The following is a 14,240-nucleotide window of genomic DNA, read 5'->3' on the forward strand; positions in this document are numbered from 1 at the left end:
CATGTACCATTTGTTCATGGATGAAATGAAAGCTGATAACTTAAAAGTGGACCTGAGAAATAATTTGTGATAATAAACATTAAACAGCCGATGAAATGTAGACGTCTGTATCTACAGCGTCACGGGTGAGTTAGTTTTTGTTTGTCATCCTTTGATCTGTCTCCATGACCCCGTCCGACACATAATAAATGACACACATGTCAACACTGATCTCCCAAACATACCAGCGACATGTTGCTGCTCTTCAGGAACGACTCCACCCTCCTCCTGTGCTCCTCCTTCTCTCCGTCCGTCTCCGTCTGTCTCAGGCTCTCCCTGCCGTCCTGCCAGATGACCGGACGTCCCAGCTCGTCCAGCTCCACTCCTCCCGCAGGACTCCACTTCCCTCCCAGTGTGGACTGGCTGCCTTTGTAGATGGGACGCTCCTGCAGGCAGAGAGAAGACGGTCACGACACTGACAACAACTGTGTCTCTACTACTACTAAAGTGTATTATTAAATGTATTATTATTATTCCTTTTGAGAAACTCACCAGGGACATTTGGCTGTTCTTCATCCTGCTGTCGACTCTGAGCAGGGCGTAATCTTCAGACTGGAATAGATCAAGAAAGTGAAAGATGGTTAGTGAACATGAACATAAAAGGATGATCAGTATGAGTTTATGAACTCTGCATGCTAAGTGTTCGAAGCTGCAGCAGCCTGTAATCATCGGCCTCCATGCAGACGTAGCTGCTGACTTGCCAGCGGCTCCACCCCGGCCACGCCTGGTCACTGGCGGGTGTGTCGACACCCTGCAGGTTATTGTTCTCTCTTAGTATCTTTTACCTTCACTCTGGGGTCAGAGCTCACGGAGTTCAGTCTCCTGAAAGAGTTTTGTCTGGAGAGGCTGTTAATTTCGTCCCTGGGGAAAAGAGGACAAATTTAGAGGGTTCACAGGAAAGGTCAACGTGTGTAAGGAGCTGAAATAGAGTTTCTAAAATCACAATTAGTTGACACTATGCATAAAAAGCCTCTTCTCGTGTGTCCCCTCACGTCTTCTCAGTGAGCTGCCTCTCCAGCTTTCTGTTTCTGTTGCGATGGTGGCGGTTGACGAGCAGGACGACAAGGATCAGGACCAGGACCAGGGCGGCGGCCGAGGACCCGAGGACGATCAGGAGGAAGTTCTCGTCATTGACGAAGCCCGTACTCCGAGATGACTCTGAAATAAAAAGATGAGTTAACGTTTGTTCACACCCTCAATCCATCACAAGGGGGCAGCAAATCTGCACAAATAAAAATGTGAATACGCTCAGGATTTAGATTTAAATCTCAACTTGTAGATTCTATCTTCTGATTCTCTCCTTCGATAATATCAATAAACAAAATAGAAGCAGGACAAACACCTCCTCCTCATTTACTCCTGTGTGGTCTCAATGAAGAACAAGGCTGAGGCCTGTGGGATTCACCTGCTATTGTCACTGAATACTCTGCTTTTCCTGCTCCTGCAATGTTCTTGGCCACACACTCGTAGACCCCGCTGTCATTCAAGCGGAGGGTCCGCCCGAAGACGAGTTTTCCTCCAATCACGGACACCCCATCTGGCAGAGCTCCTCCCCTCCTGTGGGCAATCACAGAAATCAGACAAGTCAATCATCAATTCACAGAAACAGAAACCTGTGACTCACTGGAGACAAAGAAAAACAATAGCTGTGACTTTAGTAACCTGTCTTCCACTTTAAGGAAATGAATATCTGGTGGCAGCTGCTCTAAAGCAACAGAGCCTTTAACGCAACAAGTGGTTTGCACGACAGAGGAAGAAGAGCTGCAGAGGATCAGGGTCACCGCACGGTGTAACCACCAATTTGCACCTGAACCAAAACCTGCTGGGCTTACAACCGGAGCCCATTGATCTGAATAGACAGGCTAAATACTAGGTTTGGGGGATTTGAGTCCCGAGTGCCACACTGTGGGGCCGAGGACCTGGCACGCCACATAATGGAGAGGCAGTTTCTGATCAGTCCCACCGAGAGGGCTCATGTTGCCTCTGGTTTCACCGAAGCTGCAGCAGCTATTTACCTGCTGCTTTAGCCCCTTGAACAGGAGCCAGCTCACATTTCTTTTCTCTAAAACCCCACCTAGCTTCTCTAACCGGCCTTTTATACCAGAGTCACAGGTGGAGATTGCATCTGACACCGAGATGATGGTTGAAAGTGATACAGATGGAAGTGAGCAGTGCGACTTTAGCAGCCAGCAGAGATTGCAATCTGTCTCTGACTGAAAGTGTAAATTCAGCAGCAAACGAAAAACGATTATCGAAATGAGCTTTTAATGGTGATAATGAGTGAGCTTAAGAGGAGCTGGGAGGACGTGTAGCTGTCTCTTCTCTGTCTTCACGCTACATTAACCTTCAGTTGCCTGTAGCTTATTGTTTGATTGACAGGTATTATCTTTCTTACTCTTGGCAAGAAAGATAATGAAAGCATTTCTCTACATGTCAAACCCTTGCTTTCGGTCTTTGCAAAAATGTCCCGTTGCATTTAAGGTTGAATAAAATGTTTATGTTTGCTTTAGATGACGAATATTCATCGTATTTTAATATACTGCTGTTGGTCTATGAGGCACTGAATGATTTAGGGCCAAAATACATCAGATCTACTCTTGGGACGAGTCTTTTCTGTCTCTCTGGCCCCAGAGACAAAGAAAACTAAACATGGAGAGGCAGCGTCCAGCTTTTACTAAATCTCAGGGAACTGATGATCCTCTGCAAATCTAAGTCCCTTCAAATCAAATAATTTGATGCCGCTGCAACGTTTAATCCTGAATAATCGTGATATTTCAGCATCGTCTCCGGGCTGAAATATCCTTCACTCAGCACGCAGCATTCGATCATTGTGTGCACAGTCCTATCTGTAATGGCTGGTGCAGTGTCTCTAATTAAAGTGCAGACCCTGTGTTTTACCAGGCATTACAGTGATATTTAAAGCATGGCACTATGATTAAGAGCTCAGCGTGCGTCTCCTGCTCTTCCTCGCGTCGCTCCCTCCCTCGTGTGAAAAACGTCTCTTTCCCTCTTTTCACAACCTGGAGTTGTGCAACGAGACACCAGCTTTTATTCTGCACTGAATTGAGCGAGAGGATAGAGAGAGAGAGAGAGAGAGAGAGAGAGAGAGAGAGGCGCCCTCCTTTAGACTCATGCACACTTCTTTGTGGTTCTCGGGTGTCTCGCCTACGTGTATGCGTGTTGGCATAAGTGGCTTATGCATGTTTTTCCATCACACATTCCAGTGCCATGTAAAGAGCAGTTCAGCAGCACAGATAGTATTACACAGGGGGGGGGGGGGGGGACCGAGTTAAACCAGAGATACGGTTATGTACAGTGAGAGCATCACGCAGGCGGAGGACGGTACCGTGTCCAGGTGAAGTCCTGAGGTTTGGGGTTTCCTCCGCTGTCACACACCAGCTCAGCGTTCTCCAGACCCGCGAACCAGTCTCCTGAGACACTGGTGATGGTGGCATCTGGGGGGTCTGACACAGAGACAGACAGAGTTTTCTTTTTAATATATTTCCCAAAAATGGTTTGTCTTATTTGTATAATTCTGCAACACAACAAAATATGAAAGTAGAAAGTCACTTACAATATGAAACCACATATACATTTACTAGATCTGGATTTATATTCTGAGAGAAATCAAGGAATCAAGTGTTGAAAAACTTCCAATCTCATAAACAAAGTGGAAAAATAAATCCTGTGTTCACATCTGCAAACAGGTTCTTCCTCAGATCATGTCACACCCGACCACAGGATTCCATAGAAATCAGTTGGGTAGTTTTTGCGTAATCCTTCTAACTAATAAACAAACCCAGAGGAGAACACAGAGGGAATAAGTGAAGCTTCCCAATGCACAGTTTGTTCTTCTAGTGACATAATTACATTTCTATAAAGTCTGAGCTGAATGCGTGTGGCAGACGGCGGCAGAGCGTCTAGATCTGAAAGTGACAATCTGTGGTATCACATGGTTTCGGCTGGCTTCCTCTCACACATGCCACTTTCCTTCCTGCACACAAAATGTGAAGTGTTGCTATCTGATTGACTCCAGGTCGATCAGGGGGATTAAACCTGTTCCAGATATAGTCCCGGCACAAGCCTCCACATGTGGTACCAGGTGAGCGTAGTCCAATTTACTCTTTAACAACAATCTTTTCCAGGGATGTCAGATCACTTCAAGATAAAAGGCTTGAAATCAGGAGTCACTGGTCAGAGTAAAGTTATCAAATGTCTCCAGGAGACGCTGAGTCGTCCAGTATTTGGGACAAAGAGCAGTTGTTGAGCAGAGAAGTTCAGGTGGCTTTGTGTTACTCAAACAATTTTAGTGACGGATCCAAACGGACAATGTTTAGTCTTGTGTCTCCCATTTATCCTCACCGACAGAAGGTGAAGCTGAACAAATATTCCTCTCCGGGAATCAGGAGGGGAAAATATCTCATGGGTTGACTCTACTGGGAAGAACTGCACACACAGTTCCCTGTGGCCTGATTCCATAACTAACACTTATCACTGGAATAGTGACAACACAATGAATTCCACAACATTGCCGTCCTTTGTGTTTTTGCCATATTCAGAGCTGAATGGACGCATTTAGGTTTCACCACAAACATTCTTACAGCTAAAGCAGAGATGTAGATGATCACATTCATAGTAACGATACGTTTAGTGTCGGTGTTTCTCTTAGTGTCGATGCCAACTCACCGACACACCTAATGAAACAGTCATTAATGTTATTAGCTCCACATGTACTTTGGCTGCTGTGAGAGTCGAGCGTTGGAACAGTTGCATATTAATGTGCGACTGGAAAGTAAAGTATAAGTTACCAGGACAGGGAGGGAACATTAAATATATAAAGACTTTATCATAATAAGTCAAAAATAGGGTTAGGTAAGGATTCAGCTGAGCTATGTTTGCAGCTGTAAAGGAAAAAGAGATGTGCTCGAGCTTCATTCTACATGTAAAGCAAAAACACTTGATGTGGCTATTTACCCACAATGCAGTGCACAAAGGAACTAAAGGTTGTTGTGGTGGTTTCAAAAGAAAAAAGTGTAAACTGCAGCCGGTGGTGAGACAGCTCCAGGAAGTATTATCTTTCCATCTGTCTGTGTGTCTGTGTGTCTGTCTGTGTGTCTGTCTGTCTGTCTGTCTGTCTGTCTGTGTGTCTGTCTCTCTGTCTGTCTGTCTGTCTGTCTGTCTGTCTGTCTGTCTCTCTGTCTCTCTGTCTGTCTGTCTGTCATTTGTCTTTGTGTCTGTCTCTCTGTCTGTCTTGTTGTCTTGTCATTTATTTTTTTCTAAACCAACATGGGCCTAGTGAGGTTGAAATATAATATGTATCATATTGTATCTTATCTCTCAAATCAAGTATTGTATCAGATCATGTTGTACTGTACCATCATCCTCCTCATCATCCTCCTCATGGTACTCACACTGAACCTCCATGTGGTTTGAGATCCTGCGGGGCCCGTTCAGACCCGGGTGCCACACCAAGCAGTCCAGCTTTTTGCCGTTCATGCTGCGCAGCGGGTGCAGGGAGAAGTAGCTGGACACGGAGCCGCCCTCACTGGTGCGGTTCTGGGACTGGCCCGGCAGGTCGGTGTCCCAGGAGAGACGGGGGGGCGGGCGACCCACCGCTCGGCAGGAGGCCGCCACACGGTACGACTCCCCCTCCTTCAGGATGACGGGGTCCAGGGTGGAGATGGGTAAAACTGAGAGAAGAGGGGGAACAGGGAGACTTTAGGATTTCAGGTGCATTTAATTAAAGCTTTCTTTTATGAATCAAAATATATATTTTTTGTTTCATTGACTTGAAAATGAAACATGCAGTTTTTCAGAAAAAGTTGCATCTGAATATTTGTTAAATCTGTTCAGAATAAGCCTTATATTAAAATTAGCCATATAACTATGGCTTCTACTAACTACAATAAAAACATTCTTTAAAAAAAAATATTCCTTTCAATCTATTAGAAAAGATAACCTGAACATGTTCCTGTAGCCCCGAGGTAGTTATGACACTTAGATTTAATTAATACTTTCCGAATCCTGCTCAAAGCTAATCTGTCTTGACCTAAAAATATTTAAATTGACTGTAATTAGATCACTTAAAACCAGGAGTTCACACAAAGTTTTTGAATGTTTTGGTAGTGAACAGATTTCAGATTAAAAGATTTGAAAGACCTGAAACATCCTGGATCAGATAGAAAATAATCACACAATCAAGAGTAGAAGAAAAAGATGTGAGACACAATCTTTAGAAACCCAATGGAAGTGATGCATCTCGAACTCAAACATCAACACTGTTGCACAACGACTCTGTTTTGCAAGAGGGCGAAAGTCACATGGGATATTTTCACATAAACACATTTCTGTTTCCTCAGTCACGAACAGGTTGGACGTGATTGGGACTCACGCCCCGATGATGACGGCTCCATTGTCGTAAATACTCAGCGTCTGGTTCCTTCCACTGGTGTTTGTCCGGATTGTTAACGCAGGAGGGAACGAAAAACCCGTAGTTAGAATTAGCAGCAGGAGCTTTAATGGATTAACAGACAAAGAAAAGGGCATCACCTGAGCTTTATAAACAGAACCCCCCCCCCTCCCCCCAAAAAAACACATGACGTCAAGGTACCGCCCACAGGGTTTGATTGACAGCTGGTGTCTGGGATGGGCTCTCACTGATTCATAGGAACTCAGTAAATAAACCTCAGACACAAATCCAAAAGAAAACTGAGCCCGGTTAAAAGAGGAGTGGAGATAACAATTCTACATGTATTCTGAATTACAACAATTATATTATATCAAGTTTTAATCCACATTTTACATATCTGGTTGTTTTTTTATCTGAATTAGGCTTTTAATTGCATTTTATATATGTGTAAAAGGTGTTCTGTTTTACTTTTATGCATCAACCAGGAGAAGCACTACTATTTTTTTTTATTTTGTACAATATAATGACAATAAAGCTAATGTGACTTGAGGTTTTAAGTGGGAATAATAAAACAAAAAATTGTATTATGATAACTGATAATAGAAATTAAAGACAGAGATACTTTTATGAAGTATCACTTTAAACCGCCACAACCTGATTGGATGAGCAGGTTTTATTGATGTATGGACAGTGTGTGTGTGTGTGTGTGTGTGTGAATGTATACAGTTTAAAGAGTGAAAGGAATTCATTGGTCAGTTACTCGTCTGTTGGTGTGTGTGACGTGTGGCGTGCTGGGACACGCTCGCTCTGCCGACAGTTGTCAGTGCTGAGGTCTGGCAGCACAATGAGAAAGTCGTTAGGAACAGAAATTCATTGCTCCAGGTTTTATTTCAAACCTTCCCACGACTGTGACGGTGAACGAGGAGATTCCTCAAAACTCGGTGACAAAGAACAGTTTGGTTCAAATACATCGTGTTGAATCCATTTATTTCCTTGTTAATTCAATGCAAAACCCAGTTATTTATTACTCTTTATTTGCCGTTTGCATTTATTCTGAATATTTTATTTATGAATTTGTGTGTATTTAAATTAATCTAGAAGATCTGTAACGGCCTTTGAGGCAAACTTGGGCTATTGAGCTATGTAATTGTACTTGGTTTGGAAGTTTGTCACAAACTCACATTAACTCAAGTTCAAACCGGTTCATCTTTAACAGTAAAAACATCCTCAGCACTTTGCATGAGTCACCAACGAGCTGGAAACCTCTTGGTTTGAGCACCGGATCAGTTCAGATCAGTTTCTATAGATTTGGAGCCTGCAGACTGTCTTTGTGTTTTGAACTTGGTATTAAGCAGTTTGCTTAAATGTAAAAGATGCAATGTAAAGTAAATGTATTATATTGAAACCTCAGATATGCTGTGAGTGTGAGCGTTTGTGGGCACGTTGCTGAAATCCTCTGGCTGGCAACTTCTCCTTCGTCTTGTATGAAGGTGATTATGGTTTAAATATCATTACAGCAGCTCTGATGGGATTAGAAAAGGTGTGGAAACGAGAAGAGAAGAGAGAGGAAGAGAGAGGAAGAGAGAGGAGGAGGAGGATAAGTCTTTCTTACTCCAGACGGTGACGGTGATGTGCCTCTCAAAGTTTCCGTTAGGGAAGGTGGAGATGTGGCAGATGTAGCTGCCCTCGTCCGACTCCTCCGTGCTGGGGATGAGCAGAGCCGAGTTTTCTGTGGGGCTGCTGCTCTCGAACTTCACCCGACCAGAGTAACGCCCGAACTCTGAGAACACAACACAGATGGATCAGGGATGGTACTTAAAATTAACAGCATATGTTCCATCCCTCATCTGGAGCTGAATATCGTGCACATATCACATCTCAGTCCCCACAGATGCTTCAATGAAGAACCCTGACACAGAACACTAATGGAACGTTCCTCCACAGGAGCCCAGACTCTGCAGGTTGTACCTGTGTGGCCCTCAGAGAAGTGGGCCGTGATGATCTGGTCCTTGCTGCCGTCCGCGAGCTCCTTGTACCAGGTGACCTGCACCACCTTCTCCCCCCCCACCGGCTGGTAGCGGCAGGGCAGCCTGGTCTGACTCTCTGCCAGCGAGCGCAGGGAGGAGTGGGGCTGAGGAGGCTCCACAAAGTCACCGTGCACCTTCACCACTGAGGAGGGATGAAGAAGAAGAGAGATTTATGGTTAGAAGGAATTATGATGATTCACTTCCAGTGTAGACACCAAGCACTTGCTGATTATGAATTCAGGATTCATCCTCTAGGGACCATGAAGGTCTTAATTAATAATTGAGATAAAACAAAAACAAAACACTAAACATTGACATGTTTTAGCTTCTTAAATATGAAGATTTACTTATTTTCTGTATTTTTATCAGTTAATTACCTCGACCTTGTGTTTTCATCCCTGTTCAATTGTTTGATTGTTGGTTTGTTTGACTGTTTGTCAGCAGGATTATGAAAAAACAACTTCACAGATTTGAACAAAACTTGGTGGAATGATCGGACGTAGGCCAAGAAAGAAAGAAATTATATTTTGCTGCGAATCAGGACAAAGGGACAGATCCAGGATTTCTAACAGAGACTTTCAAACACCTTCATGGATTTGTCATAAACAAATTCATGAAACATTCAGGCATATTTAGAGATCTGATATCTACGAGTGCGTCCCTCCATCGTGTATAAAACTCTCCCTATAGAGGAAGACAGGAAGGTTTGGTGAGAGGTGAGGTTTACCCCGTACAAGGTTTATGTATAGACAGACACACACATAGAAACTCAGTCACACCTGCACCGAACCCAGAGTGTGTGTTGACACTGAGACACAGAGAAAACACCACAGTCCTCAGAGAGCAGACAGGAGGTTGAAGGTTTGACGCCGATCTTCCTGCTGCGGCGCGACGGAGTTAAGAACCTGAACAATGGAGCTTTCATTGGAGTCTTTAAAAAGCAGAAATGTTTTCCTGTTGGTTGCAGGAGCTGGTAAACTGGTACCCAGTGACATGATTTAGTGTTAATACTGTGGATATTTACTATTAAAACTCACATTTCCTAAACACTTTGTTTGATTCTGTTTTAACTGCTCATTTATGATTTGTTTTGTTTTTCATAACATCATGAGGATATTTCTAGTTTGGATGAATCTTGGAATGATTCACTTTCCATCAAATCTTTTAGTAGATCAAACCTACTTTTCTATGTTCAACAGTATTTTATGAATCTTGACATATGGGCAAATATCTTTTTCTATTTATTATCAATTATGTATTATTTCAAATTGAGTAGTATTTCAAACTAATTATTGTCAGTTTTGTTATTGTTCGTTATAGATAGATATATATAACCTTTATTACAGGCTCAAGGCCCACATGATAAAAAAAACAATACATACAAACAATACCTTACATAAAGATAGATAGATAGATAGATAGATTGATAGATTGATTGATAGATTGATAGATTGATAGATTGATAGATTGATAGATTGATAGATTGATAGATTGATAGATTGATAGTTTCTCGGGCCCAGGACTCTTCCCTCAACAAAGATTGGTGATAAGTGGTTGTGTATTTTTTTGTGTTATCCTGCTGACGAATAAGGAAACAGACACAAGACAATGGGTTGTTACAGCTCCAGTAAAATAAAGGCATCAAACATGTCGGCCGGTATCATTGAGGTGTTTCACCATCAGATCGATGCGTCACTGTCGACTAATGACCGAGACCCGACCGAGCTTTATCTCACCCGGTCGTGAGTCCACATCAAACCGTGGGACTCAAAGGAGTGAGTGTGAGAGAGCGACACATCCACACCGCAAACAGGAGAAGCCAAACATTCGCCCTTTGATTTCTGAGGTGAACACTTTTTGTTTGGTTACTGATTCAAGGGCTCTAATTAATGATTAGACCGACAGAGCCGATACGGGACACAAACTCCCACAGATAAAATAAAGTGAAGAGCCATCAACTGAACAGGGGGACAGGGAGACAGGATGGGAAACAAGGACGAGGTTTGATATGAACAGTGTTGGTGAGAGAGAGTCGTTGGAATCACTCATTCAAGTGACAAGAAGGAGAGAGGCCGAAAAACAGGGGGAAGGGAAAGGAAAGGAGGAAAGAGGTGAGAGCTTCAAGTGAGATAAAGATTGAAAGGGTTAGGGTTAAACACACACCGACACAGACACACACACACACACACACCCACAATCAGACAAACACGAGTTCACTCGAATGTCACAAGCTGCCATTCCAGCTTTTCCTGTTCACTCAGGATGGAAGTTCCTCCCTCACACCTGAGGAGGCTGCAGGTGGAAATGGTCGTTAGAAGAGAGACCTTTAATTGGATGAACACAGAGGTTCCTATATGTGATCGGTGACCTCTTGAAGAATTCAACAAAAGCAGCAGAGCCTCAAGAAGAACACGTGAATTAGTCACAGATACTGGAAGTGACACATTGAGCAAGAAGTTCGGATTAGAGCCGTAAGAATGTGGCCGAGCTACATTCTCTCACGCTGCTTCTGTCTCCACATGTGCAGGGACAGATCGAACAAGGAAGGAGGACAACTCAAGATGAGACATTGAAATCCACAGGCATCGATCTGCTGCTACAACTTTCTCATGTTTCCCCCCCATTCAGCCAGAGAAGTGTTCTGAGGTCCAGCACAGATATCTGGTGATCAGGCTCAGTGACTGAGATCCAGACCAAAGTGCTGGATGTGGTTAGAGCCAAGTTCTTCTGCACCAAACTGGGACAAACCATTTCTTTATGGACCTTTTGGGGGTTGATTCATGTGGTTGAAATAAGAAAGGGTCTTTGTTGGAGGTTGGAAGAACACAACTGTCTAACACAATGGTTCTGAAGCTGATTCTTCTCATGTAGGTTTAAAATGATCAAATAATTCACAAGACAAAGTAAAATCTTGATCTTCTTCATCATCTGGTCTCAAGGCTCCAATTCCCTGGTGTTGTTCAACTCACAATACGTTACTGTATAGAATGTATGGCCAAAAGTATCCGGACACCTCCTTCCATTGTGCTATTCGGTGAGGGCCGGAAATCAGAGGTTTATGAAACCAGCCTGAGACAAATGACCCACTGGTGTCCAAATACTTTTGGCCACATTGATTATTAATCTACAGGGGGAAATACTATTAGAGTTGTTTCATTCATAAAGTGTTACAATATATAACGTATGGCCAAAAGTATGTGGACACCTCTTTCTATTGTGAAAGTTGCCTTGGGCTTGATTTACGAGGCCTGAACCAAACCAGACCGTGGACAAATGGCTCAGTAGACGTGTCCAGATACTTTTGTCCACAGTGACGATCAATGCATTACAGTAAAAGGTGTATGGACAAAAGTATGTGGACACCTCCTTCTATTGTGGTTGTGATCGGGAATCAGAGGCCTGAACCAAACCATGAAGACCAGGCCTGAACAAATAGAAAGAGGTGTCCACATACATTTGACCACATGTTATATATTGTAACGTAAAAAGAAAACAACATTCATGCATTTTCCTGTCATTTACATATACGGGAACAACACAGCACCAAACATACTTTTGGCCTTATAGTGCAACTACAACAACAATATCCAGACAATAACTTAGTGGATATGGCTTCATTTCTGAAGGAACCATGTCAACACAACAAAGACACACACAGAGAGACACACACACACACACAAATACACGCAGACTAACACTCACACACATAGAGTCCCAAAGGATTTTTAAGTCTATAGAAACATTACTTATATACTTTAAATGCCTAAAAAGTACCTTGAAGTGACAGTAGCTTCACTCCAGGAGCCCAAGGCCCCATTTAAGTGTTTTAATTGTAATATAAGAGGAAATGTAAGTTTCCATTTAGTGCCATAATTTCAACAATTCATTAATAAATGAATTTACTTTTCGACTGTAGCCACTTCCAGCAGAGTAAGTTGAGTTTCCAGCTCAGTTGGAACCAGGCAGCAGAGCTCAGAGCTCAGACTGACACTGAGCTGCTGTAAAACTGTGTTAACTGTAAATCTATCGAAGTAGAAAACTCACCGAGCAGGAGGAGCAGAGTGAGACTCCTCACACACTGCATCTCTGCTCCTGGAATCAAAGATCTGATCTGTAATCCCAAAAAAACTCCTCCTGTTAATCCTGTGGTTGTTGATCAGCTTCCATGATCGATATCTGGGTTCAGGTCAGGCCGGAGACTGGTGCAGGGATCAGGCTGGAAGCACCGGAGTTCACCTCAGTGTGTGATGCCCTCACTGGGGAAAACAAAGTTTGGTGCAGGAAGCTGCAGAAGCTGCGAAGTGTCTGAACTTCATGCTTCTGCAGCAGGAGGAGGAAGAGAAGCAGCTCAGCGGGAAAGTAAACACAGAAACAAAGTAAATACAAAGTTTGAATTGTTGAAGAAAATAAGAAGCGTCCCAGCAGCAGAGAGCAAACAGAGTCTGTCAGTGACGCACAGAGGAGAAGCAGAAGCTGCAGGTTGGACTCTGTACACCTGTCTGCACAGGCCCCGCCCACATGCACTGCAGGATACGCCCACGCTGGTCGCTGCGTTCAGGTGAGGCGGAATAAAGTCGGACACTTTACGTTTCTGAGCTACATCCTGTTTGAAATGAATTGGTGCTGTGTTTATATTTTATTTAATTAGTTACACACATTATTTTTTATCCTTTGGCTCAGTAATGATGAATCAGTTCTTTACTTAATGGTCAAACACCAAAGTTTGTTTCAGTATTATCAAAGAGGCTCATGGGGATAAAATATCCAACTAATCAAATTAAATATGATGCATATATACATATAATATACATATATATATATATACATTATTTTCCTAAATGATATCTACATAAACAGATGGTAACAGTTCTCAGTGGGGTCTGTGAATTAAGTAAAATTCATCTGCAGTTTCATGTTGTAAATTAATAATGTCACTTTAGGGGTTATTGCCTTATTTTATATCTTTTATCTATTATATGTATTTTATTTAGATATGTTTATGTCTAAATAAATGTTACTTTGTATAAATATTAGAAAAAGGGAGTAAATAAGAAGTAAATAGTGAGTAAATATATATTGTTTCTTTTTATTGCTTTTCTTATGTGTGTTGTATTTATTGTGTTTTTATGATTTTATGTTTCTATGTTTCTATGTTCATTGTATGCACCAATAACCAGAGCAAATTCCTTGTAGGTGTAAACCTACTTGGCAATAAATACTTTCTGATTCTGATTCTGATTTCATTGTCTACTGAGGATAAATTAAACCTCATGCACAGACACAACCACACTTTCCCAGACCTTCTCCACAATATACAGACAATACAACTTTTTCTGTTGTTTACCTGCATGAGTCACTGTGAGCGGAGGAAGACGCTTCACAGATAAAACCCACAGACAAAAGAGAGCTCGATCCACATGCAGGTACAGAAGCTGCCTGAGATGGTGGATTAAGATGAGACTCGTTCTATCTCCATAACATACAACACACAATACGACAAGTCCGAGCTGATCGACTCCTGGAATAATCCAAAGTTTAAAGTATAGAGAAACAGCAGCAGCAGCAAACACAAGGAACCAACAGGTTTATTCAGAGTCGTTTAATTACTTTGTGGCAAGGAAAGGAAAGTTTCACATGTTTAATGAGAATCAGGAATAAAGATCATGGGAATTCCTCTGAAAACATGAATATTCATATAGATAAAAACTGCCTTCAAACACAACCATGACCCTAAACAGTGTGTGTTGTTGTGTTCTTTGCCTCAC

The 14,240-nt window shown here is 42.5% G+C and overlaps 1 protein-coding gene across 2 annotated transcripts in view; it reads right to left on the bottom strand.

Annotated features, from left to right (window-relative positions):
- The window catches only part of LOC128454265 (nectin-4), a 14,192-nt gene extending 1,196 nt beyond the window's left edge, over positions 1 to 12,996 (bottom strand). For both annotated transcript variants that reach the window (XM_053437618.1, XM_053437617.1), the window contains exons 1-10: positions 12,520 to 12,996; positions 8,417 to 8,617; positions 8,061 to 8,228; positions 5,451 to 5,729; positions 3,386 to 3,503; positions 1,445 to 1,596; positions 1,032 to 1,197; positions 825 to 900; positions 532 to 591; positions 225 to 425 (exon numbers count right to left, since the gene is read on the bottom strand). In XM_053437618.1, coding sequence (XP_053293593.1) covers positions 225 to 425; positions 532 to 591; positions 825 to 900; positions 1,032 to 1,197; positions 1,445 to 1,596; positions 3,386 to 3,503; positions 5,451 to 5,729; positions 8,061 to 8,228; positions 8,417 to 8,617; positions 12,520 to 12,559 — 1,461 coding nt within the window. In that variant the 5' untranslated portion in view covers positions 12,560 to 12,996. The remainder of the gene's footprint in view (positions 1 to 224; positions 426 to 531; positions 592 to 824; positions 901 to 1,031; positions 1,198 to 1,444; positions 1,597 to 3,385; positions 3,504 to 5,450; positions 5,730 to 8,060; positions 8,229 to 8,416; positions 8,618 to 12,519) is intronic.
- Positions 12,997 to 14,240: the final 1,244 nt, after the last annotated feature.

The sequence above is a fragment of the Pleuronectes platessa genome, chromosome 13 (assembly GCF_947347685.1).
Source record: "Pleuronectes platessa chromosome 13, fPlePla1.1, whole genome shotgun sequence".
NCBI lineage: Eukaryota > Metazoa > Chordata > Actinopteri > Pleuronectiformes > Pleuronectidae > Pleuronectes > Pleuronectes platessa.